Genomic DNA, 18,114 nt, shown 5'->3' with positions numbered 1-18,114 from the left:
ATGACAACAATGTGGCTTCCCCCAAGTGGGATGCTGGTTGCCAAGGCCCTTGTTGCCAAAGGCTATAACAGCCACCCCAGTGTGTGAAGAGGGGGTGAGAGCCTGCAGAGGGTGGGAAGGAGCAGGGTTCTTCCAAATGGTAGAGTCCAGGCAGCCTCCAGGTGGGGTGGGGGTGTTAGGCATTAGAGAAGGGAAATGCATTACAGAGTACTGCTGAAGCTCCCTAGGGGCTTCAGAGAGGAAAGAGAACCCCACAAAATATACCTGGACAAGCTGGACCAAAAGAACCTGTGAAACTGAGCTCCCTCCACCAAAACAAATGGCTATGATTCTTTTCCCCAACTCTAGAAAAAGAGACCCAAGGAATCTCTCTGCCTGGCTTGCATTTCATGTATTTCAGAAGCGTATACTCATGAGCTGGGCCCAGTGTCCGTCCCTGTCACCAGGAACTGCATTCATTATAAGTACTACAATCCTCCACACATTCCTATCGCCCTGCCCTGTCAAAGCACACTTAATCTTCCTTACCGAAGGTTTCTGAGGGGGGAGTCCCTGCCTCTTCTGGATGCAGGGAACTTAGGCACCCTAGGCGTATTCCTTTCCTGTGGAACAGAACAGAGCTGGAGGCCCTCAGTCCTGGGGAACACTACAGAAGCACTATGTTTTACCCCACGGGAGACTTGAGACCAGTCCTGGCTCTGTGGGACACTCGTTGTCCACAGGCCACTGTGCACCCAGCCACATACAGATCGAGAAGCCTGGTCCTTCCAGAGCCCCCTCCCTATCCTGGTGAGAGACTAAGAGATAGCTGAAGGGGAATGAGGATGCCCAGGAGGCAGCAGAACCAACAGCTGGCAGAGCAGGGAAAGGGGTACTCGAAGAGGAGCTAGATGACAGGGCATTGGGGGTCCAGGCCCGCCCTCCCCCAGTCCCACTGCCAACACTGTCCTAAGCAGACCCTGGCCCACTTTTCCCACAAGCTGTCCTATCTCCCCTCCCCAGAAGAGGAAACAGGAGTACCTACCCCAGGTGCCAACCCCTCAGGTGGGGTGGGTGAGATGCTGTCCCCACCGCCCTGGCTGCGGGCGCTGAGCTGGGGCGACATGGTGGGTGACTCGTCGATGTATGGCATGGTCTCCGAGCCCTCGGGGGGCCCCTTCTGCTCCTCATGCCCCTCTGCGTCGTAGTCCTCGGCACCGTAGCTGAAGTCTGAGACAAGGAACAAGAAAGGCCACTGAGAGTCTTCCACCAGGGCTGCCAGGGACTGGTAGCGCAGTGGGCGCCGGCGCCGGCCCCCAGCTGCCATGGTCCCTGCTGCACCATGCACCCGGGGCCAGGGCAGGGGCTGCACAGCCAGGCCTGGGGAGGAGGGTGGGAGCTCCACAGGCACAGGCTCTGCTGAGTCCGTCAGAGGCTGCTGGGAGTCGGGGAGGAGCGGCTCTGCTGTCGCCACCCGCCTAATAGCATGTCAGCTGCGTATGTGGAGCTGTGTTTCCTTTGCCTCCTGCCTAATTCCACGTCTAAAAATTAACAGTGGGAGAAGGAGGCAGGACGAGTCCAACTCTTCTCTCTGAGTCACCATTTTGCTTTTTATAGGGAATAAGGAGGTGGGGGCGGGCCAAGCGATGTCACTTCCTCGGTCCCTCCTCCCTGGGTACCATTGTACACTGAGCTCAATCCCTGGGGGGTGAGCAGGGCAGCTTTGGGGTAAGGAGGGCCCAGAAAGTGTGCCCTAGGAGGCCCTCAGTCCTTTGAATGGGGCCCTGCATGCAGGACAGAGCCCAAGGAAGGCAGGCGTGGGAGAGAGGGGTTGTGCCCAGGCCTGGCAGGGACTGGGTGAGCAGCAGTCTCCTCAAAAGGCAGCAATGTGTCTATAATTCCAACCGTTTCCTTCAGAGCAGGAGGGAGAGAAGGAGGTGACAGAAAGTAGAGCTCTGTTAACCCCTCAGTGCTCCCAGCACCACACAAGCTCCAGCGCCCACACAGGTACCCTCTGAGGGCGGGCAGCACGGTAGGCCACCAGGATAGTACCGCTAGGCTCTGCACAAGAGCTATAGGGCAGCCTCCCGAAGACCCCTGCAACGTTCCCAGCCAGCGACTGGCCAGTGAGTCGGGTGTTGTTTCCAACGTTCCAGTCCACTGTCAGGAGATCTGAAAGTACAGTGGGGTTGCTGCAAGCAAGGTGCAAGGTCTCCTCCCACTTGAACCCTGGTTCAGGGTCATCAGTGAGGAGGGGTCAAGAGTACAGCCTCTGGAAGACCAGAAGGAGCTGGTACCACGTCTCACAGAGGAAAGCAAACCAAGAGTCGTGGAGCCCTTGGTGGTAGTCAGTGCCCTGCACACTGGACCTGCTGAAAACACACGGATTTGTCATATGGTTCCTAAACCTTGGCAGAGGCCTGGGTTTGGGGACTGTGGCCAGTATGTCAGAGGAGCCTGGCTGGGCCTGTCCCATTATCTGCTCAGACATCACTTCCTCCAGGATGTTCTCCCTGGGAACCCAGTTTACAGTACCCATAGCACATGGCCTCCTGGAAGCCTCAGGGGCAGGAACTGAGTGTTTCGGCTGTGGCTGGGTGCCCGGCACCCACAAAATGACACCCAGCAGGCTCTTGGAAAGCGTGAGTTGCAGAATGAACAAGTGGAAGATGCACCATCCATCGCAGGCCCGAGGTCTAAGCCAGGCAGGCCCGTGAGTCAAGCTCTCTGTGGAGGCCCAGGCTCCTCCTCCGCTGTCATAACACACCAGCCCACAGGCAGCCAGCAGCCTGAGAATGGTGTCACCGGGTCACTGGGGCGCCAGGCCATGGCTACACTCAGTCCAATCTGGCTGTTGGCAGTCAATAGCTTCCCCTGGGCTCTCTGCACCTGCTCAGGCCGACTTCCTCTCCCAGGGCTCAGCAGATGCCCAGGAAGCTGTCTGGGTACATAGGCTATACTTCCTCAGGTCAGGCATGTACACAAAAACCCACAGACCTCTTTACTCCTCCAGGGGCTCTGGGACTCCCTGGTCATTCTGGAGCTAAGAGTATGGGTGAATGAACTATGGTGGCCCCTGGCCTAGCCAACAGCTAGCCTGACCTGTATCAGGCATCACAGGAAAGAAGGTATTACCCAAGGGTAGAGTTCACAGATAGGCTAAAAGAGACTATGCCCTGGTTCACTTCTAATACAATACCTGGCATCTCCCACGAGAAAGGAGGGTCTCTGGCACCCTTTTATCTGGTATGCACATCAGACCCCACCGACTCCTGCTCGGTCTAACCACCTCTCCAAAGCAGTTCTCACAGAAGAGGCCACTAAGCCTCAGACATCTGCCTAAGATCAAGGAAAGGATACCAACCTGGGTCTGTCTGCGTCTTCAAGGGCTATCTTATCCCATTTGAATTTCACTGCAAAGAACTCCCAGCACCTGCCTTTGGCCCTCCGCGTGGGACAGGTTGACCAAGGAGCGGAGTACAGGGTGCAGACATGGAGACCGGCACAGTGTCCTCTACAAGCATTTCTAGGTCACTCCTTCCTTGTTCATGCCTTTCATAAAATACTGGGAGTATGGAACACTTCTATTAGGAAAAGGGCTACATGAAAGGATGGAGAAACAGGGCGGGGGGAAACGGGGGGCGGCAGGGCGGGGAGAGGGGGATCTGTGGTTGGTATGTAAAAGGAAAAAAAAATTTCTTAATAATAAATAAAGAAAAATAATAAAAATAAAAAAGGATGGAGAAACCAACTCTCTAGGAAAGTAGGGCTGGGGAAAAAAAAAAAACCTAGCACAAACAGGCTTCAGTCTCTGAAGGCCACAGGGGAGAACACTAAGCGGATGCGGCCTGGCCACTAGTCTCAAAAGAAAGCAAGACGATGGAAGTCGCCGACAGTGAGCTCGGCTTCCCCTCTTGGTGGCGGAAACCCCACTGTATTTGGAGTGGCACTATGCTCAGTGGCTAGTGGAGGGACCACATTTCTTAGTATGTGATTAAGTCCTCACTAACGAACAAGTGGAACAGCTGGGCGTGGTAGCCTAGACCTGTAACCCCAGCACTTGGGAGGCCAGGACAGAAGGGTCATTACAAGTTCAAGGCCAGCCTGGAATACATAGCAAGACCCCGTCTCAAGGTGGGGGTGTTGGGTGGACATGGGTGTGCGCTCACAAAACAAGGATACAACACACCACACACATATAATTTAATAATAATAACAATGATAACAACAGTAAGAAGTAGGACCCTGGGCCTGCCCTCATGGTTCTTCCTTTTGTCGCCAGTTTGCACGGCTGGAGCCACAGCAGCCATGCTCAACCATAAGCTGACTTTGAAGACAGACGGCAGAATTGAAGATGACCGAACAGAAGACTAAGAATCTGAGTCACTGATGGGATGATGGCCTCCTTTTGACTCTGGAATGATCTGCCCCTAGACTTCTTTTATGAAAGAGAAGTCAAGAGGCGAGGAGGTTTAGGAGTGGGGAGAGAAAGAGAAGTCCATGTTATATGAACCACTACTGCATTTAGTTTTCTCCAACTACCCTCGCTGTTCTTGACCTCCGTGGTGGAATCTTTCAACATCCATCTCTTAAAAACTGCGCTGTGTACAGATTCTTACAACAGACTACCACCAGGCCAACAAAAAGGAACTGCATTAGTAATTCTCGAACATACTACGCTAAGTGAAAGAAGCTAGATACCAGTGCACAGCCTGAATGCTTCTGCTTGTATAATGTTCTAGAACAGACAAAGCTGACCAATGTTTGGAAACACTAACCACAAAAACACTGGCGGCCTCTGGGAATGGGGTGTGGACAGGAGCTGATGACAGTGGGCACAAGGGAACCTCCTGGGCCAATGGAACCATCCCTTACCTTGGCAGGGATCTGAGGTACAGAGACACGCAGTCACCAGAATTTACCAAATCTTAGTACAGTTAATATTTATGCAGTTCACTGACTACTGAATGCTTGGTTAATGATCTGCCAGCCTGAAGGAGTCATCTGCAATTCTGAGATACATAAAATGTAAGAGAGGATAGGATGGGGAGATGGATAGATGTGAAAGGGAGCAGCCACGGGAAAGTGGTCATTATAGACTCTAGCTAGCAGTAAATGGGCTGTTCAGTGTGCGATACTCTCAACTCTTCTCCATGTCTGATAGTTCTCATAATAAAATGATGGGGCGGGGGACAGCACCCTCCAGACGGTTGCCACCCTTTCCTTTGCGTCCTCTCCCTTTTTTTTTTTTTTTTTTTTTTTTTTTTTTTTTTTAACACTCCATGGAGAGGTCTGGGCTACACGGCCACCTCTGATTATTTCCTGGACATGCATCTTTCAGTCCCCAACTTTTACCTGAGGTTAGTTCAGCAGATGATGGGAGACCTCCAAGTCTCTCCAGCCCCCTCCTGCCCACTGTGCATGGATCTCCTCAAATCCCTACTCTTGCCAATTTTCTCCCCACAGCAGCCCAGCTCCAACCCAATCACACCTCATGCCACAGTCCTCCGCTAACTCCAATGGTTCAAACAGCCTAAACTTAGCAGCTGGAGACTCCTCGTAGTGCACACCGGCCTCCACTTTCCCAGATCATCTCCTACTGCCCTGTAGTATCAGATCATTTCTGGGTTCCTACATGTGTCTGAGTATATAAGCCAAAGAGTCTAGTCTTAAACCCTGGTACCCATAAATATGATCTTATTTGAAAGAAAAGATACTTGAAGATGTCACCAAGTGGAAGACCTCAAACTGAAATCATCTTGGATGAACCCATCATAGGTGTTAAATCCCCTGAAGTCCTTAGGAGACAGAAGGGCAGAACAAAAACAGAAAAGGCCCCGTGAACACAGGGAGGGAACATGTGCAGCCAGCACTAGCTGAGAGAAGCAAGCAAGAATTCGACCCTTGAAGCCTAAAAGGAAGGGCTTCCCAACAGGCCTTGGTCTGGGGCCTATAACGTGCACAGTGTGAGATAACTTTCTGTGGCTTAAAGCCACCACTGTTTGTGACGGTGTGTGTAGCAAGGAAAACATTCCATGACTACCCATCCCCTGTCCCACCCCTAGACCACTGCACCTGCTGCTATGGTGCCTAAGCCCTCTCCTCAGCCCTCTGCCCATCAATGAGACCCTCTCTCGCCCTCAAAGCCAGCTGGCTGCACCCTCTCCTACGAACTTCCCTGTGTTCCTCACACAGTACCTGGAGAAAGCACTTTCACAAGCCGATGAGAAAAGGGTAATTATGTCATATTCTAATGAGCAAGGGAAAGGAGAAGAAAACTTAAAATAGAACAGCAAATGGCCAGAGATATTCTTTTTAAAGGTTAACCTCACTGCAATCAAAGAAAATGCAACCTACTTTTCCTTCCCCTTTGGTGTAATTTTCCTATCAAATTAACAAGAACTTAAAAAATAATGATAGGCTTCTTGTCTAGGATGTGTGAGGCCCTGAGGATGAAGGCCAGCACCACAAAATAATAGCAGTAATTAATAAAGCCCAAAGCTGTAAAGGAATACACTCTCAGAGCTCCTGAAAGGTATATTTAACTGCTACAACTTTGCTCAGTTTATCTGGTAAATGGCACAAAAAGATTTAGTAGTCAGCACAGCCATGAACTCAGAATAATTCAAAACTGTGCCCTAAGATAAGACTATGTAATTAATGAAAATACTCATAAAATATACTCGTATGGGGGCTGTGCAGTTGGCTCAGTGGTAAAGAACTCTGACTGCTCTTCCAGAGAGCCTGGGTTTGATTCCCAGCACCCTCATGGTAACTCACAATCAGTCCAGTTCCAGGGATCTGACACCCTCTTCTGGCCTTTGTGGGCACCATGCACAGACACACATACAGGCAAGCATCCATACAAGGCCAAGTGTGGTGGCACACACCTTTAATCTCAGCACTTGGGAGGCAGAGACTCATGGATCTCTGTTGAGTTTGAAGCCAGCCTGGTCTACATAGTGATTTCTGGGTCAGTCAGAGCAAATAATGAGGCCCTGTTTCAAAAAGCAACATAAACATAAAAACCCCAAAACAACCCCCCCAAAAAACCACCCATACCCATACAAGTAAAATTTTGAAGGAATTTTAAATAGACTTACAAGGCTGTTTATGATTGCAAAAATATATTTAGAACAATCTGAATGACTACGTATAGGGAATTGGCTGAGTAAATTACTTCAAGACAGACTAATATATACAATAATATACAATAATATACAACCACCTAACATTATGTGGGTGACATTTGTCATCATGTAAGTGAAAAGAGTGACAGTAGCATGGTAGTATGTCTGAAAAAAAAAAAAAACCCGGAAGGTCTGGATGTCCGCAGAAGCTGGGGAGACTATAGACAACATGATTATAAAACCCAGGAAGGTCTGGATGTCCACAGAAGCTGGGGAGACTACAGACAACATGAGTATAAAAACCGGGGGTGGTGGCTCGCATCTATAATGCCAGCACTTAGGAGGCTGGGGCAGGAGAATCATGAGTTCAAGATCAGCCTGGGCTAAACAGCAAGACCCTGGGCCCCACCTCACCCCCTCAAAGAACCAAACAAAAGCAAATTGAAAGGGAAAAAAAACATCGAACATTCAGAGTCTGGAAAACTGGAAGAAAAGGAGTATGTGGTCTCGCTGCTCCCAGGACGCTTGTTTTCTACCACCTCCTCTTCCCTGCTTGGCTTTACACGAAGCAGAAATGGACCCCGTCCTCAGAAAGACGCCGTGAGCTACCGAGCCAACGAGAATCAGTCAGTCCACCTCATTTCTTACTAAGTAGGAAACAGAAGCCCTAGTATGTCAGGTTTTCTGCCACATAAAGTGAACACATTTCTAAGTGATACCCTTACCTCCCAGTGAAGAAAGACAGTCTAGCATGCTATAAAATTTCCCGGGCATGGTGAAGTAGAGAAGAGGGGCGAGAGGATTAAATACTCAAGGGATTATCGCTTCCCAAGAGCAAGGGATGGAGAGGACAGACTCAAATATTCCCTCCATTTTCTGACGCTTTTCAACCTCCCTGTGCCTAGCACCAGGTAGCCCCTTCTCAACGATACCGGCTGGTGAATGTAAAGAGGGACAGTTAGGGGACTCACTGGAAGATAGTGTGAAGCACTTAGCACACAGTAAGCACCCAATAAATCTCAGCTGCTATTGTTAATATTATTAACTGACTCTCGAACGATGTGCGGTTGCTTGCCAGGTGGGTGGGGGCCGGGAGCAGAGTTCTAGGCAAGGAGGAGGCTTGGCAATGGCACAAGTATGAAACAGCAGGGCCCCTTAAGGGGAATATAAATAGCCACCATTGCTGGAACACTGAGTGAGCAAGGGGGTGAGGGAAATGGTACAACAGAAGGGGGCACAGACTAGATCCTGAGTCAAGCCTGGAGGCTGGGCAGGATTCAGGGCTCTGCTGAGACAGCCCACTACTAGCCCAGGGATCCCAGCTATGGAGTCACAGAACACAGCTACCTCTCAGCAGTTCCTCCTGACATACGCTCCTGTGTGGAGTCTCTACGCAGGCATAATCCTGTGTCACCCACAGAAGACGTTCACCTGTGAATGTGAGCTACCCTATTTTCAGTCTGTAATGAAGCCAGTATACTTGAGAGATGCCAGATGACAGGCCCTCAAACACAGATTCATACAACAAAGAGAACTAGCCAGTGAGAGGTAAGTTCAAGCCAAGTGGCTAGACTTCATTCCTACCACCTCAAGTGCCCAACGTGGGGAGATTACTCTTTACAATCTTGCCTTGAGGCTGTCCTGAACCGGGGACCAACGGGTATGGCTAGACAGACACACTGGGGGCTTCAAGCTTCACGCGGACACTGATGAAAGGTGTAGAGTCCTCTCTTCCTCTTCCGGGAACTCTAAGGACCTACAGGTACAGGATATAATCATTCCAGGTGTGGAATGGTCCTGACATCCAAGCAGGGGTGACATCACGGCTAACTGTAAGTAATAAAAGCGATAAATTTATTTTCTACTTGGGAACCAATGGGGGGCAGCTGGCCGGGGGGCAGGGAAGAGGATGGAGGGAAGCCCAAGCCTAACCATCGGTCCTACCAAAGCAACATCAGGACAGTCTTCAGAGAGCTGTCCTGCCCCAGGAGCTCCTGTGACCAATGCTTATACACCATGGCACACAACTGCGCAGCACTGGACGTGTACCTTCATTTCCCCCACAACGGTTGATCTGACGGACCCTATGTGGGACAAAACCAGCCAGACAGGAAGTACACGGCACAGGACTCTGCTGCATAGAGTTGAAGAACAAAGGAAAGCCAGGGCTGGAGGCGGAAAGTGTGCTGACTAGGAGAGGCATGAGGGAACTTTCACGGGTGATGGGAACCTTCTCCACCTCGATCCACATGTCGCTTATGTAAAGAGACATGCAGACATGTTCACTCAGCTGGATACCTAGGATGTGGTGAACTTTAAAAGTGTGGTTTTTCTTGTTTGGTTGGGTAGCTGGCTTGGTTTTTGTTTGCCTGTTTGAGACAAGGCCTTGCTATGGGCTTCAGGCTAGCCTTTAACTCACTTCGTCGCTCAGGCTGTTTCTGAACTCACATGGATGCTCTTGCCTCATCCTCCCGAGTGCTGGGGTTATGGATGTACACCACCACACCTGACACACAGCAGATTTAAGAAGGGTTTGGCAGTGTGGCACACAATCTGTGATCTTAGCACACACTGGAGGATCACTGAGAGTTCAGGGCCTGCTTGGGTTACACAAACCTGTCTCAAGAAAGGGGAAAAGGTTTAGGAATTTAAGAATCACTTGAGTTGTACTATTTCCATTTATAATTGAGGCAATGATGGCATATGCAGTTTAACTACTTGACCAAGGCTGAGGGTCTAGGTAGAAAAGAGGACTGAAATGGTCATTTCATGCTGGGACCAATGCTATTCCATCGTGTAATCTGGACATACAATGACATGGAAATACCGTGCAGGAGACTTCTTTCAAGGATGCCCGTGAATAAAGAAACAACCCATGTTGAGAAGGAATGGAGGAAGAAGAGGTTCCCATGCTGAGGGGAGGAACAGCACCGAGAAGCTGACTCACGTGACTGAAACTGCAGTCCAGGGGGATCAGGCTGTGGAGGGACCAGCACGTTACCCTCCAGAGTCAACTCCAGTCAGGAGCAGGGAACCACTAAAGCCCAAAGAGCAGCACAGCTTCAAGAGAATGAAGCCACTCAAGACAGAGGGGCCAATCTAGAGTGGAGCCAGCAGTCCTCCTGTGGATTGCCAAGGGTGGTGCCAACAGTCAGGGAACAAGACTGGATGTGGAAGATAGTCAACAAGGGACAGCCAGGAAGGGGACCCTCTGGGCTTGAATGACCAAAGGTACCATGGATAGAAAGGGGGACAAGGCTCCTGGGCACAGACTCTGGGCTCAGGTGTAGCAGGTGTGGACTGAGAGCAAGTAAGGTCCTGCCTGTAGAGCTCCAACCCACAGTTGTTGCAGAGATGCAGAGCCAGATGCTAGATCACAGAACCAGCTAGATGATGCTCAGCTGCTATTTCCTGGTGTACCACAAGGGCCAGATCATGCTCTTTGGAATGACAGTAGGATGGTACATCAGACATGCATCTGACATTAAACCTACAGAGACAGGGTCCTGGTCTCTTATTGCATTAAATATGACAGCTGTAACAATTGGCCTTGGTGTCAGAAATCAAGATGGAGACGAGGCTGAAACAAAAATGTACCATGGCCCACAATCAGTCCTCACCTCTGACCTGTGCTCTGGGAAGGAACAAAGTTGGAACCCAAGGAGAAACAGCTCTCACCTGACATCCAGAGGGGAGGTACTTAGATCGAAGCATGGTCAGAGCTCAGTCCTCACTTAACTCAGCCCCATTCAGGGTGGTGGATCACTCCTCCTTCCATGTGGCTTCCAGGAATTGTTCTACAGATGTTTACTCCTCCTTGCCCAACACTTATCTCAGCACAGGGTCTGAGGGCTCCTGCCTCCTCAGCCCAGGACTTGAGAACTTGGAAACTGAAGACGTCTTCCCAATGCGTCTCTCCCTCATCCGGTCTCCTACTCGGAAACACCTTCTACATGCTGACAACGCTCAGATATATATTCAGCCCACGCCTCCCTCCGTTACCCAGACTGCCTGTCTGTTCAAGTTCAATGTCTAAGAGGCATCCCAGTGTAAAACATCTAACCAAGGCGCCACACGGCTGCTGTATCACAGCTTCCCCCACTCGGCTGGAGGCATCATCCTCTTGACAGTCATTCAGGTTCTTTTACACCCACACCCATCCCATCAGAAATCCCTGTCGGCTCCACCTGTGGAGCAGAGTCACCACTCAGCACCACTTCCCCCACCTGGGCTGAGTGGCACATATTCTCAGATCTCAGAGAAAGCCCTTCTGGATGGGTCTCTCTGCTCTCACCCTCCCCCCTACAGTATATTCCACCTGTTTTCTTTTGTGTTTAGTGCTGACGATTAAACCCAGGGCCTTATGTGTGCTAGTTAGGTGCTCTGTCTACCAAAGAGCCACAAAATGGGCCATCCCCACCTGGTCCCAGCAAAGTATTCTTGTCTTGTATTGTGACAGGGTCTCACACTACATCCCAGGCTGGCCTAGACTCTCAGCAAAGCTACCCTGTCTCAGCCTCCTAAGTGCTAGAATTACAGGTGTGAGCCACCCCACCTGTATATCACCAATTTTTCAAAGTGGACTCCAGGTGACATATCAGAACTTTCATTTATCTCATGGCCAACGCTCCACCTCCTACAAACCTGTCTTGGGCAGCTCCACCCTGAATGCCATTTAAAATCACAAGCAGGGCTGGAGAGATGGCTCAGCCGTTAAAGGCTAGGCTCACAACCAAAAATATAAAATCACAAGCAGTAACCATCTCCATGTGGCTGATGGCTCTTACTCCATCGTCTAACAGATGAGGTCATTTATTCTGAGGTTCTTACTATTTCTTGTCTCCTCATAATGAGGACGTAAATTCCCGAAGGATGTGGATTCTTACACATTTTATGCCCTATTGGATCCCCGGTGTTTATACCACAACACATGTTGCTCCCACGAATGAATGAATGATCAAAAAGAGTGAGAGCCCTCATATAAACACTGTGTGGTGAAAGATCTGACCTTCCTGTTACTTCTAGTCTGTTCAGATATAGGAGACCATGTTAGCACCCAGGACATCTTGGGAACAGGTGCCAGCAGCCTGCAGGTCAGGGAAGGAGGGCAGAAAGAAGCTGGGATGAGGCTAGACTCTGTGAATCACTCTAGATGGAGAAGGAAAGAATGAGCCGGGGGGGATTGGGTTGGGGTGGGTTGGGGTGCACACCATTAATCCCTACCCTCAGGAGGCAGAGGCAGGTGGATCTCTGAGTTCAAGGCCAGCCTTGTCTACAGAGCGAGTTCCAGGACAGCCAAGGCTACACAGAGAAACCCTGACTGGAAACAAAACAAAACAAAATGAAGGAAAGAGGGGGCAGAGCAAAGGCGGCACCCAAGTCCAAGGAGGGGCTGCTGGGGACTAAAAAGGATGATGCGTGGCTGCCATGGAAGCCACATGAAGCTGAAATCTAGAGAGCAAGAGCTGTACAGGTCTAGAAGAGAATCAAGATGGAAGGATGTCCTGGTGTGGGGACACGGGGGGCACCTGGGATTCTGGTACAGCACATTTGGAGGGGGACGCAAAGGCCAAATTCATTAGCAAGGGGAACGAGAAGAGAGCCGGTGAAGGAAGAGTTACTCTTCCACAAAAAGGTCAGGAGAGATCCTGAGCAGGTGAACTAAAGCAGAGGCAGAGGCTTTGTCGCTGCCCACTCCAAGGGAGCAGGGCACAGAGAACAGTCTTGTTAGGCAGGGGCTGCTGGAGGCACTAGACCCTTCCTCCTGCTGAGTGAGCAGCCATTTCCCAGTCCCCAAACTAAACAGCCGAACAGAGGGCTAGAATGTTAGAACCAGAGGTTAAGTCTGGGCTGGTCACTATATTTCTGAGCTCAGGATGCGTCGAGGCGGCAGGGTTTCAGGGTACTGCTGGGAAGGAGGCTATGACAGCGTCCACAGCCACTTATCACGGAGTGGCCCACCCTCCCCTCATCATGAGGCTCCAAATGGACACCATCTTCTGGGTGCCTGCATTGTCCTACTACCACAGGGCTTGCTTGAGTCCCAGGGACACTTGGACTTCTGTCCATAGCCCCTGCATACAAGCACAGCCTCGTGGATAACCAGAGTTCACTCCTACCATCTGTTCTGATACGACAGTCTTTACAGAACCCCCAAGTCCATCAGACGCAAGCCTCGTCTCACAGCCTCCTCGTTTCACAGCCTCCTATCCCCCTCTGCTATTGGCTTGTCCTTGGCTCCCTCTACCCTGATAGAAAGCCAGTTCCCAAGGCCACAAATATCCAGTGTCTTCTTGCCCAGGCCAAAGCTGAGCTGCCATGAAGCTGGAAGCCTCGATTTAAATACTAGATGTAGATGAGCAGCTGGTTGGCTTTGGGTTTCTTTGAGTCCCAGCCTCTCTGAGCTTCAGTTTTTCTCTGTAAGATAAGGACAATGCCCACACAACAGAGTGTCTGTCAGGACGACATTAAAGAACTTGGTGTGGTAAGAGTAGAGGCTAAGGTGGCACCCAGTGAACACAGAAGGGTGGAGGGCTGACACCTTCAGAGCCCAAAGGACTGTGCCGACCAGGTGATGTCACGTGGAGCCCTTGGTCATGGCCTAACATCAAGATGAGGTATTCTCCTGGCACAAGCCACCTCCTCTCAGCACCTGCTGTCCCATACATGGGATAACACAGTGGTCAAGGGCACAGGCTATGGAATCAGATACCACTTCTACCCTCAATATTCTTACTTACCAGCCACAAGACTTAACCATGCAGAGCCTCAGTTTTCCCATCTGTAAAATAGGTGATTAATAACATCTGTACTTCATGAGTCTTGCTTTACTTTTCTCTTCCTCTCCCCTTTTGAGACAGGGTCTCATGTAACCTCGTTCTATGCAGCTGAGGATGACCTGAAGTCCCTCTGGTCCTCCTGTTTCCACTTCCTGAGTTCTGGAATTATAAGTATGTACCACCTCAATTTGCTTATGGGGTGTTGGGGGCTGAGCCCAGGGGATGGACTCTACAAACTGAATATTTACTTTATATGTATGTGTGTTTTGCTTACATGTATGTATGTGTACTATGTGTATGCCCGGCACCCATGGAGGAGAGAGTGTCAGATCCCCCTAAAACTGGAGTTACAGATGTCTGTAAGCCACCATGTGGGTTCTGGGGACCAAACCCAGGTCCTCTGCAAGAGCAACAGTGCTCTAACCACTGAGCAATCTCTCTAGCATCCTTAAGTTTTTTTTAAAGGCACTTTCAATTTGCAATTTTTTTATTTTTAATTTTTTTATACATTCCTAGCTACTTTTTTTCTTTTGAGATAGGGTCTCATTCAACCCAGGCTGGCCTCAAACTTGCTATTTGATCAAGACAGGCTTTGAACTCCTGATCCGTGGGCCTCCACACTCCCACGTGCTGGGACACCAGTTTTACACCTCTAAACCTGATGCTCATCAAGTTTTCATGAAAAATATATGCAATGCCCAGGGCAAGCACTAAATAAACAACAGCTATTATAATTACAACCTTGATTGCATCCCAGGATGAGTGCCCTGAAGGATCTCCTGGTTCTTAAACTACAAAAAAAAAAAAACTACAAACAAACAAAACCGGGGCTTTGGTGGAACTGATGGCCGATAAGGCCACAACAAACTCCCATCAGTTGCCAATGATCACCCTCCATTAAGTAGCCTCAGCATGGAGGAAGGCATCAAGGACCATTGTGGTTCACATGCTGAGTTTTTAAGACATACGTTCCTAACTTCACATGTGATGGATGTTCCTGGTGACTAGCTCTATCCCAGACACTCAAGCTGAATCCATGTGGGTAGGCGGAGCATCAGGGCTATGAATACTGCCCTGACCGTGGGCAATTCTACTTCTTAGAAAAGCAGAAATCCACCAGCTTTAGATAAGAATTCTATCGAAAGCCCAATGGAGCTCAGACTCTGAAGCAGCCCTACAGCCCTACAGTGCCTTAGGCAGCACCATCAATTCAGCAGCTATCAACTCTCTAAGCACGGGGAAGGCTGCTGGCAAGAAGCAGGGTTTGCAGAAGTCTTTAAGGGATTCAGGGTTTGCCTGGGGATAGAGAAGGAAGCAGTAGATGGAAGAGCTTTGCTTTGCTCTGATCTGACCATATACTGTGAACAGGCATGGAGGGTAGCCCATGGTCCCACCAGGTCCTAGGAGTCAGCATGCAGCAAATCCGTGGAGCACAAAATGGCCCCCACCCTCACCCTAAATCACTAAATCACAGCAAGGAGCAGCTGGTCACCTGGCCAGAGACATGTGGCAGCTCACGGCTGGATGTGTGGCTAATGTCACTGGAGTTCTGCATTCTGGCTCCGCCCCCACTGCTGGGAACAGACTCAAGGCCCGCTGTGGGAGTGCAGAAGGACCTCTTTGGTTGCCATGGAGATGGTGATCTGATCATCCACCTCCAAGATTCCTCTGGGAAGGGAAGGCAGAGACCATGGCCCCTTGGCGAAGGCCAGGGCTCCAAAATCAGAGACAAAAGAAATCTTGGGGTCTTGGACAAGAGGAAGGAGGTATGCTAACTGGCTCTGAGTAGAAGAGGAAACATCTTCACCGGTTTCCACGATCTGAGGGTGGGCAGAAATGCAGACTGGAGCCTGCACCCTGTTTCTTAGTGCGCACAGCAAGCCTACAGCTAGGAGCTCATCTCATCCTTGCTAGCCAGGCAGGCTGTCTACCCTTTTGTACATAAACGGGGCATAAACTGAGGCTCAAAGAAATTGCAGGTGTCAACCAAGGCCATCGGGTAATGAACAACTGAGCTGCAACTTAAAGCCTGCTCTTTGAACCCAGTCTTTTTATGCTCTGACATAATTCCCTTTTCAGGCAAACTACAATTTCTAGATTCTCTGGAATATATGTGTCACGTGTGCATGCACGCACGCACGCACGCACGCACGCACCCAGGCATGTATGTGTACCTCTATCGTTCTCCACCCTTGAGGCAGGGTCTCTCACTGAACCTGGAGCTCACCATTGTTCAGTTAGACTGGCCAGCAAGTCTTTGTGATTGTCCTGTCTCCAATCCCCACCCCCTGCTGCCAGGCTAGGGTTACAAGTGTGCGCAGCAACTCCTGGCTTTTCACAAGGGTACTAGGGATCCAACACGGGTCCTCACGCTCGCGCAGCAAGTGCTCTTACTCCATCAAACCATCCCTCCAGTTCCTACATCTCTTTTGCAGAGACAGGGCCTCATTAGATAGCCCAGACTGGCCTTGATTTCATGATCCCCCTGCTTCTGTCTGCTGAGTTGCTAGGATTATAGGCATGCAACATCACACCTGGAGGGAAAAAGATCCCAATTACTCCGTAGGAAAGGCAGTGACATGTGTACTGAACATATAGGACAGACACTACCAAACAACACGTGTCTTTCCTCCCATAATGGAGGGGAAGCATGTGTGAATAATCCTGCCAATCAACAAACACCCCATAAGATATCACATGCCAGATGCAGGGGTAGGAGCCGACCCCAGCTCCATTACAGGAGCCTATCACTTCAATGAGACCAGGCAAGCCAGGGCTCTGAGAGACCTAGTCCAGATCCCAGCTCTATACATTTTCTGAAAGTTTCTCATTCTCTTGGCACCTCCAATTCCTCATCTGTAACTGGGATGTTTACTACATCCTGGAGAACAATGGGAGACACTCTTGATGAGGAGGACATTTCTCAGACAATAAATCATTTAGTCAACCAGACCAAAAGAACAATAATAAATCTTCTGTGTGGTGATATTGTGTTCCCCAAAATATTGTGCACATTAATAAACTTATCTGGGGTCAGAGAACAGAACAGCCACTAGATAAACATAGAGGCCAGAAAATGGTGGCACACACACCTTTAATCCTAGCATTCTGGAGGCAGAGATCCATCCAGATCTCTGTGAGTTCAAAGCCACACTGGAAACTGTCAGGCATGGTGACACACGCCTTTAATCCCAGGAAGTGATGGCAGGAAGCAGAAAGGTATGTAAGGCGTGAGGACCAGAAACTAGAGTCTGTTAAGCTTTTAGGCTTTTAAGCAGCAGTTCAGATGAGATCCATTTGGATGAGGACACACATAGAAGCTTTCAGTCTGAGGAAACAAGATCAGCTGAGGAATTGGTGAGATGAGGTTAGCTGTGGCCTGTTCTGTCTCTCTGCTCTTTCTGTTCTGTTTTCTCCACTAGGTGGCAGGAGACTAGAGGGCAAGGAGCCTTGGTTTGTAAACCATTACTCTGGCACTGGGGACAGGATTCACACAGCACACACTGGGGAGCTACTGACTGGCTGAAAAGTCCCTAAAAAGCTTCTTAAACTCTCCCCGGAACAATTGATTTGATTATTTAAGGTGTAGGAGCAGGAGGTTGCTCTGATAAATCTTTAGGGATTCGAACCCCCATCAGAGCTAACAGTTCCTCTGGACCTTCTCAGGGTTGAAAACAAGGGTGGAACCTGGTCTGGTTTGATTTAAGGCCCTTCTCTTCCTCCCCTTGTCCCCAGTGGGAAATGTTCAGCCCCAAAGCCACAAAGGGGCTGCAGCCAGGAGGCATGATGGGGAGTTGAGAGACCACTGTGATGATGATCTTCAAATCCCCAGGCTCTTTATCACCTGCCTGCAATGTCCCCCTCAGAGACCCTCTCCCATTCCATGGTTTCAGAAGTCCTCAGGGTATTCATGGAAAACTAAATGATTCTCAACCTGGTGCTGAGAAGCAGTAAGGGGCAGTTCAGAGAAAAGTGTCTGGAGGCTTCGAAGAGTCGGGGAGAGCTGAGAGCAATGCTGTGGGCTGGCAGCCACCAGGACCAGAATCCCCAAAGGCACTTGGCTCCACGCTTCCACGCTTCCTTACGAAAGTCAACAAAGGCATTCCCAACGTGTTTACTCTTGCACACCCTCTCACACAGAGGCACTTCCGCCCAGTGTGTCTAGAAAGACACCCGATGGCATTCAGCTCCAGCTGCTGGCTCTCCACCCAGACCTTAAAAAGCAC

At 50.0% G+C, this 18,114-nt stretch overlaps 1 protein-coding gene across 3 annotated transcripts in view; it reads right to left on the bottom strand.

Annotated features, from left to right (window-relative positions):
• The window catches only part of Abr (ABR activator of RhoGEF and GTPase), a 205,111-nt gene that overhangs the window by 95,433 nt on the left and 91,564 nt on the right, over positions 1–18,114 (bottom strand). For all 3 annotated transcript variants that reach the window (XM_052755997.1, XM_052756000.1, XM_052755998.1), the window contains exon 2: positions 1,025–1,209. In XM_052755997.1, coding sequence (XP_052611957.1) covers positions 1,025–1,209 — 185 coding nt within the window. The remainder of the gene's footprint in view (positions 1–1,024; positions 1,210–18,114) is intronic.

The sequence above is a fragment of the Peromyscus californicus genome, unplaced genomic scaffold (assembly GCF_007827085.1).
Source record: "Peromyscus californicus insignis strain IS unplaced genomic scaffold, ASM782708v3 Scaffold_3__1_contigs__length_106647218, whole genome shotgun sequence".
Lineage (NCBI taxonomy): Eukaryota > Metazoa > Chordata > Mammalia > Rodentia > Cricetidae > Peromyscus > Peromyscus californicus.
Note: the sequence above shows the minus strand (reverse complement) of the source record. Positions and strands in the feature narration are given on the sequence as shown.